Genomic DNA, 16,203 nt, shown 5'->3' on the forward strand with positions numbered 1-16,203 from the left:
GGTGAAGTATCACATGAAGACACATGCTTTGGAAAAATCGTAGACGTGCTTTTATATCAACATAAAATTTAAACCCTAAAATGTCATAGTAAACTATATATCGCAAAATTCAGAGATCGTCGAGTTAATCTCTTATCGACTTCTTAAAAAAACTGTCTATTTTTCTGATATATTAATATTCTGAAATTCAGTATTTCTTAGCTAAATTGCCACAATTTAATATGATTGAATATCGTGATTTAAAGTATAACATCATAAAAATCATCATAATTGTCCTTATTCACTCTGTTTTGCAAGATTGTGGAGACTCCATTAGTACATAAATAGCTGCATTATGTATACCTTCAAACAAAATATATTTCTTCATTTCGACACAGTTACATGTTATATGTGGACTTTTAAGCTTGATGGTGGAGGAACACTCCAGGTACCCATTTCAGTCATTGATAGATTTGTACACTCTAAGCGAGGTTTCAAACCCACACTGTTTGGGGCAAGTGATTTTACCCATTTGGCAACGGAAGCTCCTTTTCAAATACAAAATCCTTTGACTAAAACTCGGATTAGATAAAATATATGATACAGGAGTAGACGTGAATACACTTCGTTAAAAACGTCATTTTACAGATGTGTTTCATTTATCTTCATCAATTATTTATGAAACGTGCAGAAAGAAGTCTTACCTGAACTATGACGTTGTATACGATTGTGAGAAATGCACAAACATTAAAAAGAAAAAAAAATGAAACGCTTTAGAGAAAATAACTGTATTTTCTTTTGTGTAAATAACAATTCATCCAAGACCAAGTAGTCGTTACTTTATGTTAAAATATGTTCTTAGGTTGTCCAACTTGGTCATATTTCTTAAACAGATTTATTTATTAAGTCCCTTAAGTAATTTATCACGAACGCCTCATTTGGCCAATTTGTATAACATTTGCGGCGTGCTGGCAACAGGCTAGACATTCGTTTGGCTTCCCGGCACCGCTCGGCGTAGGCTGTGCGGTATATATTTGGATAAACATTTGGAAATTTGTGGTTAATACCAGTAAAGGAAGAAATATACCATAAGATAAAAACTGCTAATTTATTTGAAACGTACCAAAATAGAAAATCATAACAAATTAGAAGTTTGTTAGACACGTGACGGGCGTTTGCCGTATTGTTCGTTTATTCTTTAAAGGGACTGGCCTCCAGATCGTTCGACAACAACAAAATTTTTTTTTAGATACCTGAAAATAAATGCTATATTTCTTAAGAAGGCTGTAAAACTTAATTACTGACGAACTATATGTTACGGAAACACATGAGAATTTGCTGTTTTTTACTACATTTTACGATGAAAATCGAAAAGCGTTTGTAACGCTTTACTCCAGGTTAACTGTCTCGATTATAAGTACAATGTATCTATATTTTGAAGTCATAAATCACTAATTCCGCTATTGCGCTATTGGCTACGGTCCGAGGTGCGATTCCTGACGTGGTCATCTCTTTTTCTTGATTTGGAATTTTTAAAATAGTTTAGAAACAAAACCTAATATTCTAATGTTCATAATATGACCAAACTTCAATTTGAAAGAAAATTTATTTTTTAGCCAAATCTGGAGGTCTGTGCCTTTAACTGGCGGATTAACGTGACCGGCGTATCCCGGGTTGGGTGAAACGAATTGGCTCAATTTGTCACGGATATTAGGTAGCAGGGTACACTAAGATTAGAAAAATTTGGGCACGGACAGTCTTACATGTAGCGAGTCGCAATTTTGCACTTTCCTTATGAGCAGAATCAGGGTGGCCATTTTATAAATTGCGTGCATGTTTTGTGCTTTTAATTATTGGCAAGATCAGGATTTTCATACAAGAATGAAGACAGTTATCAAAACGAAAGTTTTACATCATCCATTAAAAATAGCATGCCAAAATCATCAATTTTTGCACCTTTTGAACAGCCTGCAATGATCCCGCTGCAAGAACAATGCCCAATTTTATTGCATTTCTCAATTTAATAGCCCTTAATAAACTTCAGGATATGAACGGAATGGGGGCCATCCAGCTCGTTTTTTTTTTCACAAAATAGCGAAAATATTCCTAAGTACCAATCAACAAGCACAGAACCCTTCCGTGATTTGAATTTTTCCGCGAAAAGGTGTCTCACTGATTCATACAAAGCTAGCAGCAGTTAGTTTTACAACTAACATCAGAATTTTACATGTACCGGCTGTATAAGTTTTCTAAAGAATTAAGAATCATTATCTCTCACCTTAATTCACAGACATCCAAAATCACGAAGTTCTAATTATTATCCCCCCGCCAAAGGCGAAGGGGATATTAGAAATGCTCTCCGTGCGTGCGTGCATGCGTGCGTGCGTGCGTGCGTCCGTCCGCAACGATCTTTGTCCGGAGCGTAACTCCAAAAGTACTGGAGGGATTTTCTTCAAACTTCATACACTGATAGAACACATTGGGAGGAAGTGCAGTGTGCAAGAACAATAACTCTACCTTGCCTTTTTTTTGAGTTATTTCCCTTTATCTTATTTTCTTAAAAAAATTTGTCCGGAGCATAAATCCAAAAGTACTGGAGGGATTTTCTTCAAACTTCATACACTGATAGAACACATTGGGAGGAAGTGCAGTGTGCAAGAACAATAACTCTACCTTGCCTATTTTTTGAGTAACTCCCCTTTATCATATTTTCTTAAAAAAAATTGTCCGGAGCATATCTTTTTCATGCATGGAGGGATTTTAATATATGTTGGCATAAATGTTCACCACCATGAGGCGGAGTGTCACGCGCAAGAACCAGGTCCCTAGGTCTAAGGTCAAGGTCACACTTAGAGGCCAAAGGTCAGATACGAGAATGACTTTGTCCGAAGCATTTCTTCTTCTTGCATGGAGGGATTTTGATGTAACTTGGCACAATTATACACCATCATGAGACGAAGTGTCATGCGCAGTTCCCTTCTTTAGAATTACCTCCCTTTGTTGTTACTTTAAATAGCTTTTATTGTAACTTTTTCATTACTAGTCGTAGGGAAAAATCGAGACCACTTTTCTGTAGTACAACATGCATGCTACATCCAATTTTGAGGTGTATTTTGACCAATCTCTACCTGGTAAAGATTTTTGCGTGGACTTTTTTTTTTTTTTAAGATTAACTTCCCTTAGTTGTTACTATAAATAACTTATATTGTAACATTTTTATAACTGACCGTAGGCAAAAAACAAGACCACTTTTCTGTGGTACAACATGGATGTTACTTTCCAATTTTAGGTGTATTTTAAGATATCTCTACCTGGTAAGGAGTTTTTTTTGTGGACTTAGAAAAACAAAAGACTTACAATGATTACTAAACAACCACAAAATTAAAAAAATTCCATTTGCAAATACAGCTGCTAGAGTAAACAAATTTGCTGTGACGGGCATATATTGTGACATTCTGGCACTAGGGTTTCCTGTTAGCTTTCCATTCCTTCTTTTTACAGTAGCCATATAGAAAAACGTAATAGCTTTACTGTTCATGAAAATTAATAAAATTTAGCAGTAAACCACCTCACCACTGACTTATTCTTTCTTCCACATCTTTAAAACCCCTGATGCGGACCACAACTAAATGGTTCTTCAAAGCTTTCCCCAAAATTAATACTTTCAGACACTAACTTGCCAGGAACTTTAGCCTTCAATTATAATATGCCCGGCGGGGGGATTAGCCATGTCTAATATGGCTCTTGTTACAAATATTGACGGGGGCCAAAATTCGAAGTGTACCCTGCTACCTTAAGATTTTGTGCTTTTAATTAATGGCAAGATCAGGATTCTCATACAGGAATAAAGAAAGTTATTAAAACGAAAGTTTCACACCATCCATTAAAAATAGCATGCCAAAATCATCAATTTCGCACCTTTTGAACAGCCTGCAATGATCCCGCTGCAAGAACAATGCCCTTTTTACTGAATTTCTCAATTTAATAGTCCTTACTGAACTTCAGGATATAAACGGAATAAGCCCCCATCCAGCTTGTTTCTTTTTAGCTCACCTGAGCCAAAGGCTCATGGTGAGCTTTTGAGACCGCTCAGTGTCCGTCGTCCGCCGTGCGTCGTGCGACGTGCGTCGTGTGTCCGTCAACAATTCCTAAAAAAACTTCTTCTTGAAAACCACTGGGCAGAATTACACCAAACTTTACAGGAATGATCCTTGGGTGGTCCCCTTTAAAAATTGTTCAAAGAACTGAATTCCAAGCAGAACTCTGGTTGCCATGGCAACCAAAAGGAAAAACTTAAAAAATCTTCTTGTCCAAAACCACAGTGCCTAGGGCTTTGATATTTGGTTTGTAGCATCATATAGTTCTCTACCAAGATTGTTCAAATTATTCCCCTAGGGTCAAATATGGCCCCGCCCCGGGGGTCACATGGTTTATATAGACTTATATAGGAAAAAACTTTAAAAATCTTCTTGTCTGAAACCACAAGACCTAGGCCTTTGATATTTGGGAATGTTTCTCATTGCAGAGTTGGTGCAGCCGTTCTGCGCAGGCGCGGAATTATTATCCATTGGAGCGCACGACAAAATTACTCATTATTTTGCATGTCCGCACGCATTTAGTGTATCAAATGCATAATATACTGACTAGAGGTTAGGGTTAGTATCACCATGGTTACAAAATATATACATTTAAGATGTTTTCTTTCAAATCTAGTTAATCCGGTATATACCGGAGTCTGTAATATATCACAGGTGCACCAACTCTGCATTTAGTCACAGCCGATATTTGGTATGTAGCATTGCCTTTTGGTCCTCTACTAAGATTGTTCAAATTATGCCCCTAGAGTGAAAAGAGGCCCTGCCCGGGGGTACCAAGTTTTACATAGACTTATGAAGGAAAAACTTTAAAAATCGTTTAGTCTGAAACTGCAAGGCCTAGGCTTTTGATATTTGGTATGTAGCATTGGCAAGTGGTCCTTTACCAAGATTATTTTAAATTATGCTCCTGAGGTGAAAAGAGACCCTACCCAGGGGGTCCCAAGTTTTACATAGACTTATATAGGAATTTTTTTTTAAAATCTTCTTGCCTGAAACTGCAAGGTCAAGGCTTTTGATATTTGGTATGTTGCATTGCCTAGTGGTCCTCTACCATAATTGTTCAAATTATGCCCCTAGGATGAAAAGAGACCCTGCCCTGGGGGTATCAAGTTTTACATAGACTTATATAGGAAAAGAATTTGAAAATCTTCTTGTGTTGAAGTTCAAGGCTTAAGCCTTTGATATTTGGTATGTAGCATTGCTTAGTGGTTCTCTAACAAGATTGTTCAAATTATGCCCCTGGGATGAAAAGCGGCCCGCCACGGTGTTCAATTGTATATGAGTAATATAGGAAAATATACTTAAAAAATTATCTGATCATATTTCCTAGACTGTTTAATTATGATTACCTGATGACCCCAAGTTACGAAGGGTCATTTGACCATGACCTTGACCTAATGACCTACATTTTTGTTTTTTAAGATACAGCCTCGAAATTTGGATGACATATACAGTTTTGCACACCGATCTTAACAGCATAGAAATTGGACCATCGATATCAGTAACTTTCGATAAAGATTTCAATACTCCTCTTTAATGTTCTTATTGTGACCTACTGACTTACTTTCTTGTTTTTGAAGCTACAGCAAAATGATTTGGACCACATGTATAATGCTTGATACAGATTTCAATACTCATCTTGAATAGTCTCTATCATGACCTACTGACCCACTTTCTTATTTTTGAAGATACAGCATGGAAATTTGGACCACATGTAGAACTTTTGATACAGATTTCAATACTCATCTTAAATATTATTAACCCTGACCTACTGACCTACTTTCTTGTTTTTTAAGCTACAGCAAAGAGATTTTGACCACCCGTATATTTTTCTAACAGATTTCAGTACTATCTTGAAGAGTCTTCACCCTGACCTTCTCACCTAGTGTTTTTTTTTTTGGTTTTGAAGCGTTAGCAAAGAAATTTGTTCAAGCGAGCAATTAAACTCAGGTGAGCGATATAGGGCCATCATGGCCCTCTTGTTCACAAAATAACGGAAATGTTCCTGAGTACCAATCAACAAGCACAGAACTCTTCCGTGATTTAATTTTTCCGCGAAAAGGTGTCTCATTGATCCATACAAAGCTAGCAGCATTTAGTTTTACAACTGACATCAGAATTTTACATGTACCGGCTGTATAAATTTTCTAAAGAATTAACAATCATTGTCCCTCACGTTAATTTACAGACATCCAAAATCACGTTATTACAAATATTGACGGGGGCCAAAGTTCGAAGTGTACCCTGCTACCTTAGATGTGTAATACAGCGATATCGTATAATTTGAGATTGTTACGGGTTCACTATCGTGAGCATCACGATAGCATCACTATCGTGAGCAGCGTACATAAAAATGACAATCACTTTCATAGGTGCGATTTATCCTGGTCATAGGTTTAAATAAAGCTATACGTATAATCTATCGTTTTCATGTTGTTGTATTTGTGTTTTAATGGAAAAATCATATTCTATTGTAAAAAATACCGCGGAATAGATATAAACCGCTGTGTGAATCTATGACTACACAAGCGAATACTGCCTCTGCACGTGAAACAATGGCACTCTTATCGTCCGTTTCATATATTTCTTGATTATATCAAATTTAGTAAAACAGTTATATCAAATTTTGGCAAATTAAATTAATGATAAACCACTTTCACCACAAACAGATAATTATATCCTAACCAAAACCAATACCCGTTTGTGATTTTCTTATATATATGTTCTGTGGACACGTTATAGCAAAATGATATTTTGTAATATGTGTTCCTGCAATAACGTTCCGTTTTATTCTGTTCTGTCAAAGAGACAAGTGATATTTTACTATTGTATAGTAAACGTTGTACATAGCATGTTAACTTATACAAGATTGTTCAACATTTTCTAAACTGCATTCGTATATCGTAGACGCAGTTGTTTTGAACATTTAGGTCAATTCACTCAATTCAGGTTCACCAGGTCAGTGCTAACCGTCCTTGTCATTAAATTTGAAGCCAGTAATACATAATATTAAAGAGAAATGTAAATTACACAATGTAAGTGCTGCCTTTGTCTACCTGATGCAGACATTTAAGAACGGATGTGAGCATAAAATCCCCTTTGATGATAGACATAGAGAAAAAAATAAAACAGAAATACAGTTGTCAAAGCTGAATCAAATACTATAAAATCTTTACTTAATCTATTAACAGTGGTTAATTAAAATGCACGTCGGAATTTATCGTTGATCATAAATGCTGTAGAAACAATGTAAGTGTTTGTCTATCCCCTCCAGGCTATCCCACGAACGAATAATGTATATAAGTGTCATGCATATTACGCAACACATTTTTCTACTTTACTTACCACAGCCTTAAATAATACAATAGTTTGTACAAAAAAAAGAGAAGAATGGTAAAATATGCAGATGTTTGAATAAAATTTAAACGCAAGAAAAAAAATAACAGAAAAAAAAAACAATAGGTTTAAACAAAAAGATCGAATTTCAAGAGTGACGTCACATGATTATTTCCATTCCATCTCTAAATCTGGTATAATATATATCATCTTTTATGAAGCTGATTATAGATTAACCGGTTGAAGGTACTGTTTAGGCGGTAACGAGGCTTTGTCGAGTTAACGGAAAAGGTTACCCGAGAGACAGTTATTTCCATCCGTATCTTCAGCTAGTGTCAGATTATTTTTTCTGGCGTACCGCATTCTTCTGTTTATAGAAGATATAAAATAAAACGAACTGCTTTTCCTTTAAGCACTATTTTATTATAGTAACGTCTAAATTTATGCATTCATTCATAAATTACAGCACGTGAGTCATCTTACACCCCGGGATTTAAGACGACTTTTTCAAGCACCGACAAAAACACAGAAAAAACATTATCTGGCGTCTGTGGAAGCCGCACTATACTACACTTGTAGAACCGGAAAGAACTGTGTATTTGCATAAGTTAGAAAAAAATCATATAAATATACTTCTAAAATCTAAAAGTAATAAATGTGTAAAGACAATTTGGGGCAACGGTATAGCACCGTTTTCTTATATGTTATCAAATGAAGCACCGAACGTTAAATATGTAGCTTGTAAGATCTAAAACATCATAAAATATCGAATATAGTTATAGTGTGTGTTTAATGGTAAAACTTCTTGCTTGGACGGATCAAACAGCGTAAATTTGAAAATAATGAAAAATTAAAACAATGAAACAAGAACTAATATTATTTATAAAAGTTGTCAGTAAATTGGATGACCACCTGAGAATTTTATGAGGTCGTCAATAAATTAGCTGTCCAGTGTGACAGACAGAAGTGTCTGACCGACTAATGTCTCACGCCTACAAACGCCTTCACATTATCCTCAGGTGCAAAAGAAAAGGAAGTTACTGACCTTAGCCTGACTTACAAACCAACGAACAAAACTTGACACAAGATCAACAATAAATAAGGCATTGTGTCGGTTTGCAATTTTATCTTTCTGATTAGTTTTTCTTTTAGTCATTACCTGCCTGGAGGCTGCAGGTATATTGGAAAGCAGCAAGTAGTGTAGCACATGGGGATTGGGTGATTCCACGTGACTTTTTACCGATATGCGATTGGCTTATTTATGGAACGCTGTTTTTGCAATAGAGCTGGCATTCTATATGATATGTAGAAAAATGTTTGTGAGCTGAATTCCTCATTCATTATTTCATATAGTTTATTCAAACTTTCAGCAATTATTAATATTGATACCTAGTTGTGTAAGGGATTTTTTAAATTGCTCTTTAATTTCCTGGATTATGGTCCTGTGTTGTCTTGCTCTATATGTCAACGAAGTCCAAGTGAAGGCATGAATCACATTTGTGAAAGCTCTAGTAAAGTATTTCAGTATGGTCCAAGAATGTGACCAGTTAAGCTGAAAGTTATGTTATACACGAAAGGGAAATAATATATATAACAATAACTTTCTGAATTAGGAAATACATATTTTATAGATCTACTTGTAAATCATGTAGAAAAGAGTAATATTTCCTACATTAAAGCGTAATGGTATAATAAAAAACAAACAAGCACGTTTTTCATCCATAAGTTACTTTTTAGCCTGAGTGGTCACACATACATCCATAACAATCTCTGGTCTGTATAACTTGAGGCCGCAGGAAATCTTTCGACTTGTTCCATCTTACAGGTGTATCAGTAAATAAGGACAGGAAACGGTGTACTTTATTATCAAATCTTCATTGAAAAAAAATTAGTGATAACTTAAAAAACTATATATATTTTGGGGATTGTTATTGAAAGAAAAACATTTGTCGTTCAAACAGAATAATGAGATAAAAAGAAATTTATTTAGGAATACGTACATTACACATTTTACCATTTTTCTATATTCACTGAAAGAAATGAATACCTTTCAACTCAATTGCACACATTTTCATTATCTAGTGTGCAGTTTGCCCTCCAATAAATGTATTATTACATAATTATTGATAAAGCAGAAGAGAAGATTGGGAGTTGTTCACTGGACTAGGGTTGTGAGTGTTCAGTTTGAGTACCTGTTGGTTTGACCAGGGATGTTGTATTCAGCTTGAGTACATGTTGGTTTGACCAGGGATGTTGTATTCAGCTTGAGAAGTTGTCGGTTTGACCAGGGATGTTGTATTCAGCTTGAGAAGTTGCCGTTTGACCAGGATGTTGTATTCAGCTTGAGTACATGTTGGTTTGACCAGGGATGTTGTATTCAGCTTGAGAAGTTGCGGTTTGACCAGGGATGTTGTATTCAGCTTGAGTACATGTTGGTTTGACCAGGGATGTTGTATTCAGCTTGAGAAGTTGTCGGTTTGACCAGGGATGTTGTATTCAGCTTGAGAAGTTGCCGGTTTGACCAGGGATGTTGTATTCAGCTTGAGTACATGTTGGTTTGACCAGGGATGTTGTATTCAGCTTGAGAAGTTGCCGGTTTGACCAGGGATGTTGTATTCAGCTTGAGAAGTTGTCAGTTTGACCAGGGATGTTGTATTCAGCTTGAGTACATGTTGGTTTGACCAGGGATGTTGTATTCAGCTTGAGAAGTTGCCGGTTTGACCAGGGATGTTGTATTCAGCTTGAGTACATGTTGGTTTGACCAGGGATGTTGTATTCAGCTTGAGAAGTTGTCGGTTTGACCAGGGATGTTGTATTCAGCTTGAGAAGTTGCCGGTTTGACCAGGGATGTTGTATTCAGCTTGAGTACATGTTGGTTTGACCAGGGATGTTGTATTCAGCTTGAGAAGTTGCCGGTTTGACCAGGGATGTTGTATTCAGCTTGAGAAGTTGCCGGTTTGACCAGGGATGTTGTATTCAGCTTGAGAAGTTGTCAGTTTGACCAGGGATGTTGTATTCAGCTTGAGTACATGTTGGTTTGACCAGGGATGTTGTATTCAGCTTGAGAAGTTGCCGGTTTGACCAGGGATGTTGTATTCAGCTTGAGTACATGTCGGTTTGACCAGGGATGTTGTATTCAGCTTGAGAAGTTGTCGGTTTGACCAGGGATGTTGTATTCAGCTTGAGTACATGTTGGTTTGACCAGGGATGTTGTATTCAGCTTGAGAAGTTGCTGGTTTGACCAGGGATGTTGTATTCAGCTTGAGAAGTTGTCGGTTTGACCAGGGATGTTGTATTCAGCTTGAGAAGTTGTCGGTTTGACCAGGGATGTTGTATTCAGCTTGATTAGTTGCCGGTTTGACCAGGGATGTTGTATTCAGCTTGAGTACATGTTGGTTTCATTGTAACATTAAACGGGTAAAATATCCATTTAAGACATCCCATGTAAACATATATAAAACTGAAACTAAAGAATAATATTTTTATACTTATAAATATTGAGTTCTTTCTATGCTTACAGAACACGGACAAATAAAGGAATGATCCCAGCACATGTTATAGATATACCTGACGAAACAATCTTCAAAATGGTGTAATATTAAGAAGCATCTTTGAATAAAAATAAATTTCGAGGTCATAGAATTCCTACAGAATAGGGCAAAAAGAAATCCAAAATTAGCAGGTAAGAAATAGTCGCACATAGTGCATCTCTATTATTACATTTTCAGATGAACTATTTTACTATTTGTAACCAACGTTAGATACTTTCAGTTCCTCTGTTTCGGGATAATTGAAAATATCTTAAGAGTGTAGATTCGAATACCTATGCTGAAAAGTTTGACTTTAAAAGTTTTGATATAATCTTGTTGTGAAGAAAATATTCTTTCTAGTTTGACCTCCCTCCCCGAAAAAAGCACATATCTTGTAAACATTCAGTCTAATATATATAACAATTACTGTCAAGGTTTACGAAATTTGTTTTCAGATACTGATTGAAGTAACAAAAATGACGATATCCGTATATACCTGGTGTGCAGTTCCATTCACAATTGTTGTGCCAATTAGTGTACTATTGTTGAGCGCGGTAGAGTGTACTCATCAAAGATGGTGGCTATATGGCTGCCAGTGTTCGAACTGGGAATCCAGGGAATCTGTCAGAGAGGTCGTTATGAACTCATACAGAGGCCTTTTCGTTGGAAGAGATGACCTCAATAATTTACCTGTGGTTAAATTACACAAGAATCCGGGAGAAGCTGGTATACAGTCTTATGTTGCAAACACTCTACCACATATTAATCAGTATATGAATCCAGGTTGTTGTTCTACGTAAGTAAAATATTTTCTCAGTATTGAAAAATGAACATGGCAGCATGCGTGTGTTAAAGTAGAGATGTATGTTTAAAACTGTGATATCCTTATCTGACACTGTATCTTATGCCAGCGATGAATGGCGAATTTGGCGAATCCTACGTGTAGCTGATAGTAACGCGTTTCCATGTTTTGACACGACAAAGGTAAAGCGAAGAGACAAAGTCCGATGAAATTTTATAAACAAACGTTTATATCTATCAAACCTCATATGCATCACCCCTTGCTATTAATGTGGACCACAAACTGAGATACATCGTAATCCTGATTATTAACTTAAACCACAGGCACGGACAACAAAATTATTCTTTTGCTTAAGGCAAGAAAGGACAACACTTTAAGTGTCTGGCCAACACCTTCTTGGTACGTTAAATATTCATTTTCTTATGTCGGTAAACCCTTGTTTGAAGATCTTTCAAATTTCTTCAATAATTAAAAAGCTGTTAACAAGATGATAAAATGACAGTATTTAATATCCAGGTCGCCTCCTTGGACAAAATTCGTTACAAGCTTTCGCGAAGTTGGCAAAGTACATTTCTTCTTTCTGGTTAACTTCTATCTATTAAAAGTTCTCGGCTGATATTGCTGCAGGTACTAATGTCCTTGGCGTTGTTTCTTGGTGCACTCTAGACCAATTGTACACGTTCAGTTACGTGAAAAACTAAACGTAGACGGTGAAGGCTTTTTAAAATGAATTTTAAAAATAATTGACAGTCACGTTTTTGCATTGTTGTTGACAGAAACGCGTTATGTGTAACCACAACATATTCCCACAATACCATTTATATATCATTGAATTAAATCAACATCAATAACATGTCATCATCAGTGTCTAGGCAGGACTTGTTGTAATTGTGTTTAAAATTGATAGCAGTATTTTTATTTTTTCTCACGTTATTCTCTTTTCTACATGAGGGCAAGTTTAGTAGGTACTTCAATGTTAAACCAGGTAACGTTTTGACTATCATGAAGCTTGACAAACGCTGCTCGAAATATTTGGAATATTTGGACCAAAAAAAGAGAAATTTGATTAAGTCCGCGGAAAAGGCCAAAGCTGAAGCAAAAAGACAGGATTATATAGCTTTATACTATAGCAGTTCTAAGTAATTACTAGCGTATAAACAGAAAATTCGTTTTCATTCGGACATTCAAAGTCATCTTTAAACACGTGACTAAAGCGGCATTATTGTTACAGTTGTTAGCGTTACCATATTTAATTCTATATTTGTTATTTTTTCAGGGATTACAGATATGAAATATTTAATACAACGACAGTAAATGCTCAAAAATTCAAAGTGGTTCATTTTAACAAAGCCTTCCAGTTTGTTCCGACTGGACGATGTCGGTAAGTCATCCTTAATTTCATACGTTTAAGGTAGTTCTGCATTTACGGTGTATTTTTTTCTGCAAAGTAATATTTGATATAACTTTATCACTACCATAAGTATAGTAAGAAAAACTTGGTAATGAACGGGAAAACTCAACCATTTAAATAGCGCATTTCTCGCCGGACGCTGAGTTCAACAAATGAGAACTATGAACTATTGATAATTTATCTTCCATGTTGCACCAGTCATTTTTCTCTCATTTTTTTTATCGTAGAGGTAGTTGTAAGTTTTCGTCAACGTTTTATGGAAATATTTGCACAAAATCCGGACTTAAAACATGCTAATTGGCTCTAGGTAAGATTGGGCATGATGGAAGATAAAATATCAATTTGTGTTATATACACAGCATCCATTTGTCGAATTGTGCGTTTTAGGTTAGAAATGCGCGGTAATTTTCACTGTTCATGACCATGTTAATGATACAAATGTACTATTCGTAGGGGTAGGGTATAACATATACATTTTACATTTTCTTTCGTCCTAATAGACGTATGTTGTGCGTTGGCTATTCGTACAAATTGGGTTGCGCCATACCTCATGTTTACCGTATGCATAGCTTTCTTTGTAAAGAGTCTGCTAATTGTGGTAACTCCTAAGTGTTATACTCGGAGTGAACACAGTTTTTACGTATAAGATCGATTTACATTGAAGATGGGTTGGATATGTTTATTAACAGTGTTCTAACAGTTTTATCTATTTTTATACAAACAAACCAACCAATTAACTAACTAACTCACTCACTCACTAACTTACGTATATGCGGAATATGACCTGATTTGTCTCATTCCTTGTTATACGTTTTCTATCTTTTTTTCTGTCATATTTTTGGCAACCTTTGTTTTTGGTTCAAATATTTCATTATTGCGTTTAATGTTTGTGAGATGACATGTCTTATGTTTTTGCAAAACATTAATAATGATACAGAATTAGGCCATCCTAAAACACATTATTATATTATCCAATTTGACCCAGTTTTGTACAAGTTTATAAAAACTAATCACAACTGTTAGTCTTCACTTTCTAGCTTTCTTCTGATGAAATTCAAACTGCCCATTGCAACGTTTGTTATCAATTTTCGCTATCGTAAACTATTCATCCCAGAAGTTACATTTTAATGAAACTTGCATTTTATCTGATATGATATCAGTTACGGTCACAATATTCTTTGGTAAACAAGCTATCCTGTTTGAGATTTCTTCTGGAAGAGCCAGTCTATAAGAAGATCATTCGAAAGCATAGAACGCAAAAAGCAAAATATCAATTCGTGGTAATTTTAAGTACAAGACCCCCATACCGCAATCCCCTAGTACCGCAATCCCCTAGTACCGCAATCCCCCATGCCGCAATCCCCTAGTACCGCAATCCCCCATGCCGCAATCCCCTAGTACCGCAATCCCCTAGTACCGCAATCCCCCATGCCGCAATCCCCTAGTACCGCAATCCCCTAGTACCGCAATCCCCCATGCCGCAATCCCCTAGTACCGCAATCCCCTAGTACCGCAATCCCCCATGCCGCAATCCCCTAGTACCGCAATCCCCTAGTACCGATATAGCCGGAACTCTTATCATTAAATACATGGAAAAAGAGACGACTAGAAATAATACCTTACACTGTGTCCAAGTCCTTCTAGCATCACCACACGGCACTTGAAGACTGATAATTAAAATAAATATGTAGGTAGATCTTTTGGAAGCACATAACGCAACCAAGCAGAGTCGGTTCCACCGAGTCATTTCATCACAGGTGATGAAACTCAATAATGTCAAGATTTGAGTCTCTCATGTCACCAAGTAACGGCTGTCATGGATCTCAAAAAATATATTAAATTGACTCTACAAACAACTCGTGAGTCCAGCTTAGAACCAGCTGACTGTGAAACAAACTTTGGTATCGTACCAGCTGAACTAAAATTTAATTATTATAATGTTTTGAATACAGCAATAGCGTACTAGTATTTAGGTTTGTAGGACGTATTAAGAAGAAATTGCCCTGAAAATGATCTGTTGATTGTCTTATCTCGAATTTTAGCAAATTATACTTAATTGAATGGTTTACACCGAGCCTGCAACATTTTCGTTTTTGTTGTGTTGAGCGACCTGTGGAGTTTCCGCTTTTTCTATTTTACATACACTCAATCTCTTTGATACAATACACAATAAGCAATTTAAAATTACAGGATAATAATCTTCCTGTTAAAAGTCGATGTTCTGAGCGCTGGATGGGGGCGGGGTGACTTCTAACAAGATCTACAACATACATTCTATTTTACAATGCACAAATGATCATATTTCTTGTAAAAGCACAACTTTATATTTCCATTTTATTGTCTTGATGAATGTTGTTAAGCCGAAATTTCCAAATGTCAACATTCTTTTTCCATGTTTCAGCTTTCATAAAATTCGAAAGAAATGCGTGCCTTCGGATAATTTTTCTTTTCTAGCTAGTGTGGTGTTAAAAGTGGATAAATTTCAAATTTAAATCATATTTTTTTTTAAACTGACAGAGTGAATAGTACCTGCAGTGGTGGAGAATGTTTACAGATGTACAGACATCACTGGATGTTAGTATGGGACGAGAGACTGAGTACATGGCCTCCAGTGACATTTCTACCCGTAGAAGTACCCTCACATTGTCAGTGTGTTAATGTAGGAAGGGCTGTCAAAAGACGAAAAAGGAGAGGGTTAGTAGTCCACATAATGAAAATATGTTTCTGCCTAGTCTATTTCTTTCTCTTCTCCGAGTCGCCTTTATGTAATAATAATAATAATAATAAAGACTTTATTTAACGAGGCAGCATACTTGCCGAAGCAATCTTCCGTATGGGCCTCAACGTAATAACATGATATATTTTACATATTTACAACATGGTACGACAACATAAATAAAGATTAAAACAGGTACATTTTACAAAACCAGAAGTACAGAAAAATTTCCATAAGGACCTAAACATAATAACATAATACATTTTACATATTAACAACATGAACAAAGAACAAAACAGATAGATTTTACATAATCAACAGTACAGAATAAA

The 16,203-nt window shown here is 36.0% G+C and overlaps 1 protein-coding gene across 2 annotated transcripts in view; it reads left to right on the top strand.

Moving 5' to 3' along the window:
- Positions 1 to 16,203, top strand: part of LOC123566550 (uncharacterized) — a 48,609-nt gene that overhangs the window by 30,147 nt on the left and 2,259 nt on the right. For both annotated transcript variants that reach the window (XM_045360759.2, XM_045360758.2), the window contains exons 2-5: positions 10,933 to 11,094; positions 11,398 to 11,738; positions 13,021 to 13,125; positions 15,673 to 15,849. In XM_045360759.2, the coding sequence (XP_045216694.1) occupies positions 11,419 to 11,738; positions 13,021 to 13,125; positions 15,673 to 15,849 (602 nt within the window). In that variant the 5' untranslated portion in view covers positions 10,933 to 11,094; positions 11,398 to 11,418. The remainder of the gene's footprint in view (positions 1 to 10,932; positions 11,095 to 11,397; positions 11,739 to 13,020; positions 13,126 to 15,672; positions 15,850 to 16,203) is intronic.

The sequence above is a fragment of the Mercenaria mercenaria genome, chromosome 8 (genome assembly GCF_021730395.1).
Source record: "Mercenaria mercenaria strain notata chromosome 8, MADL_Memer_1, whole genome shotgun sequence".
NCBI classification, from domain to species: Eukaryota; Metazoa; Mollusca; class Bivalvia; order Venerida; family Veneridae; genus Mercenaria; species Mercenaria mercenaria.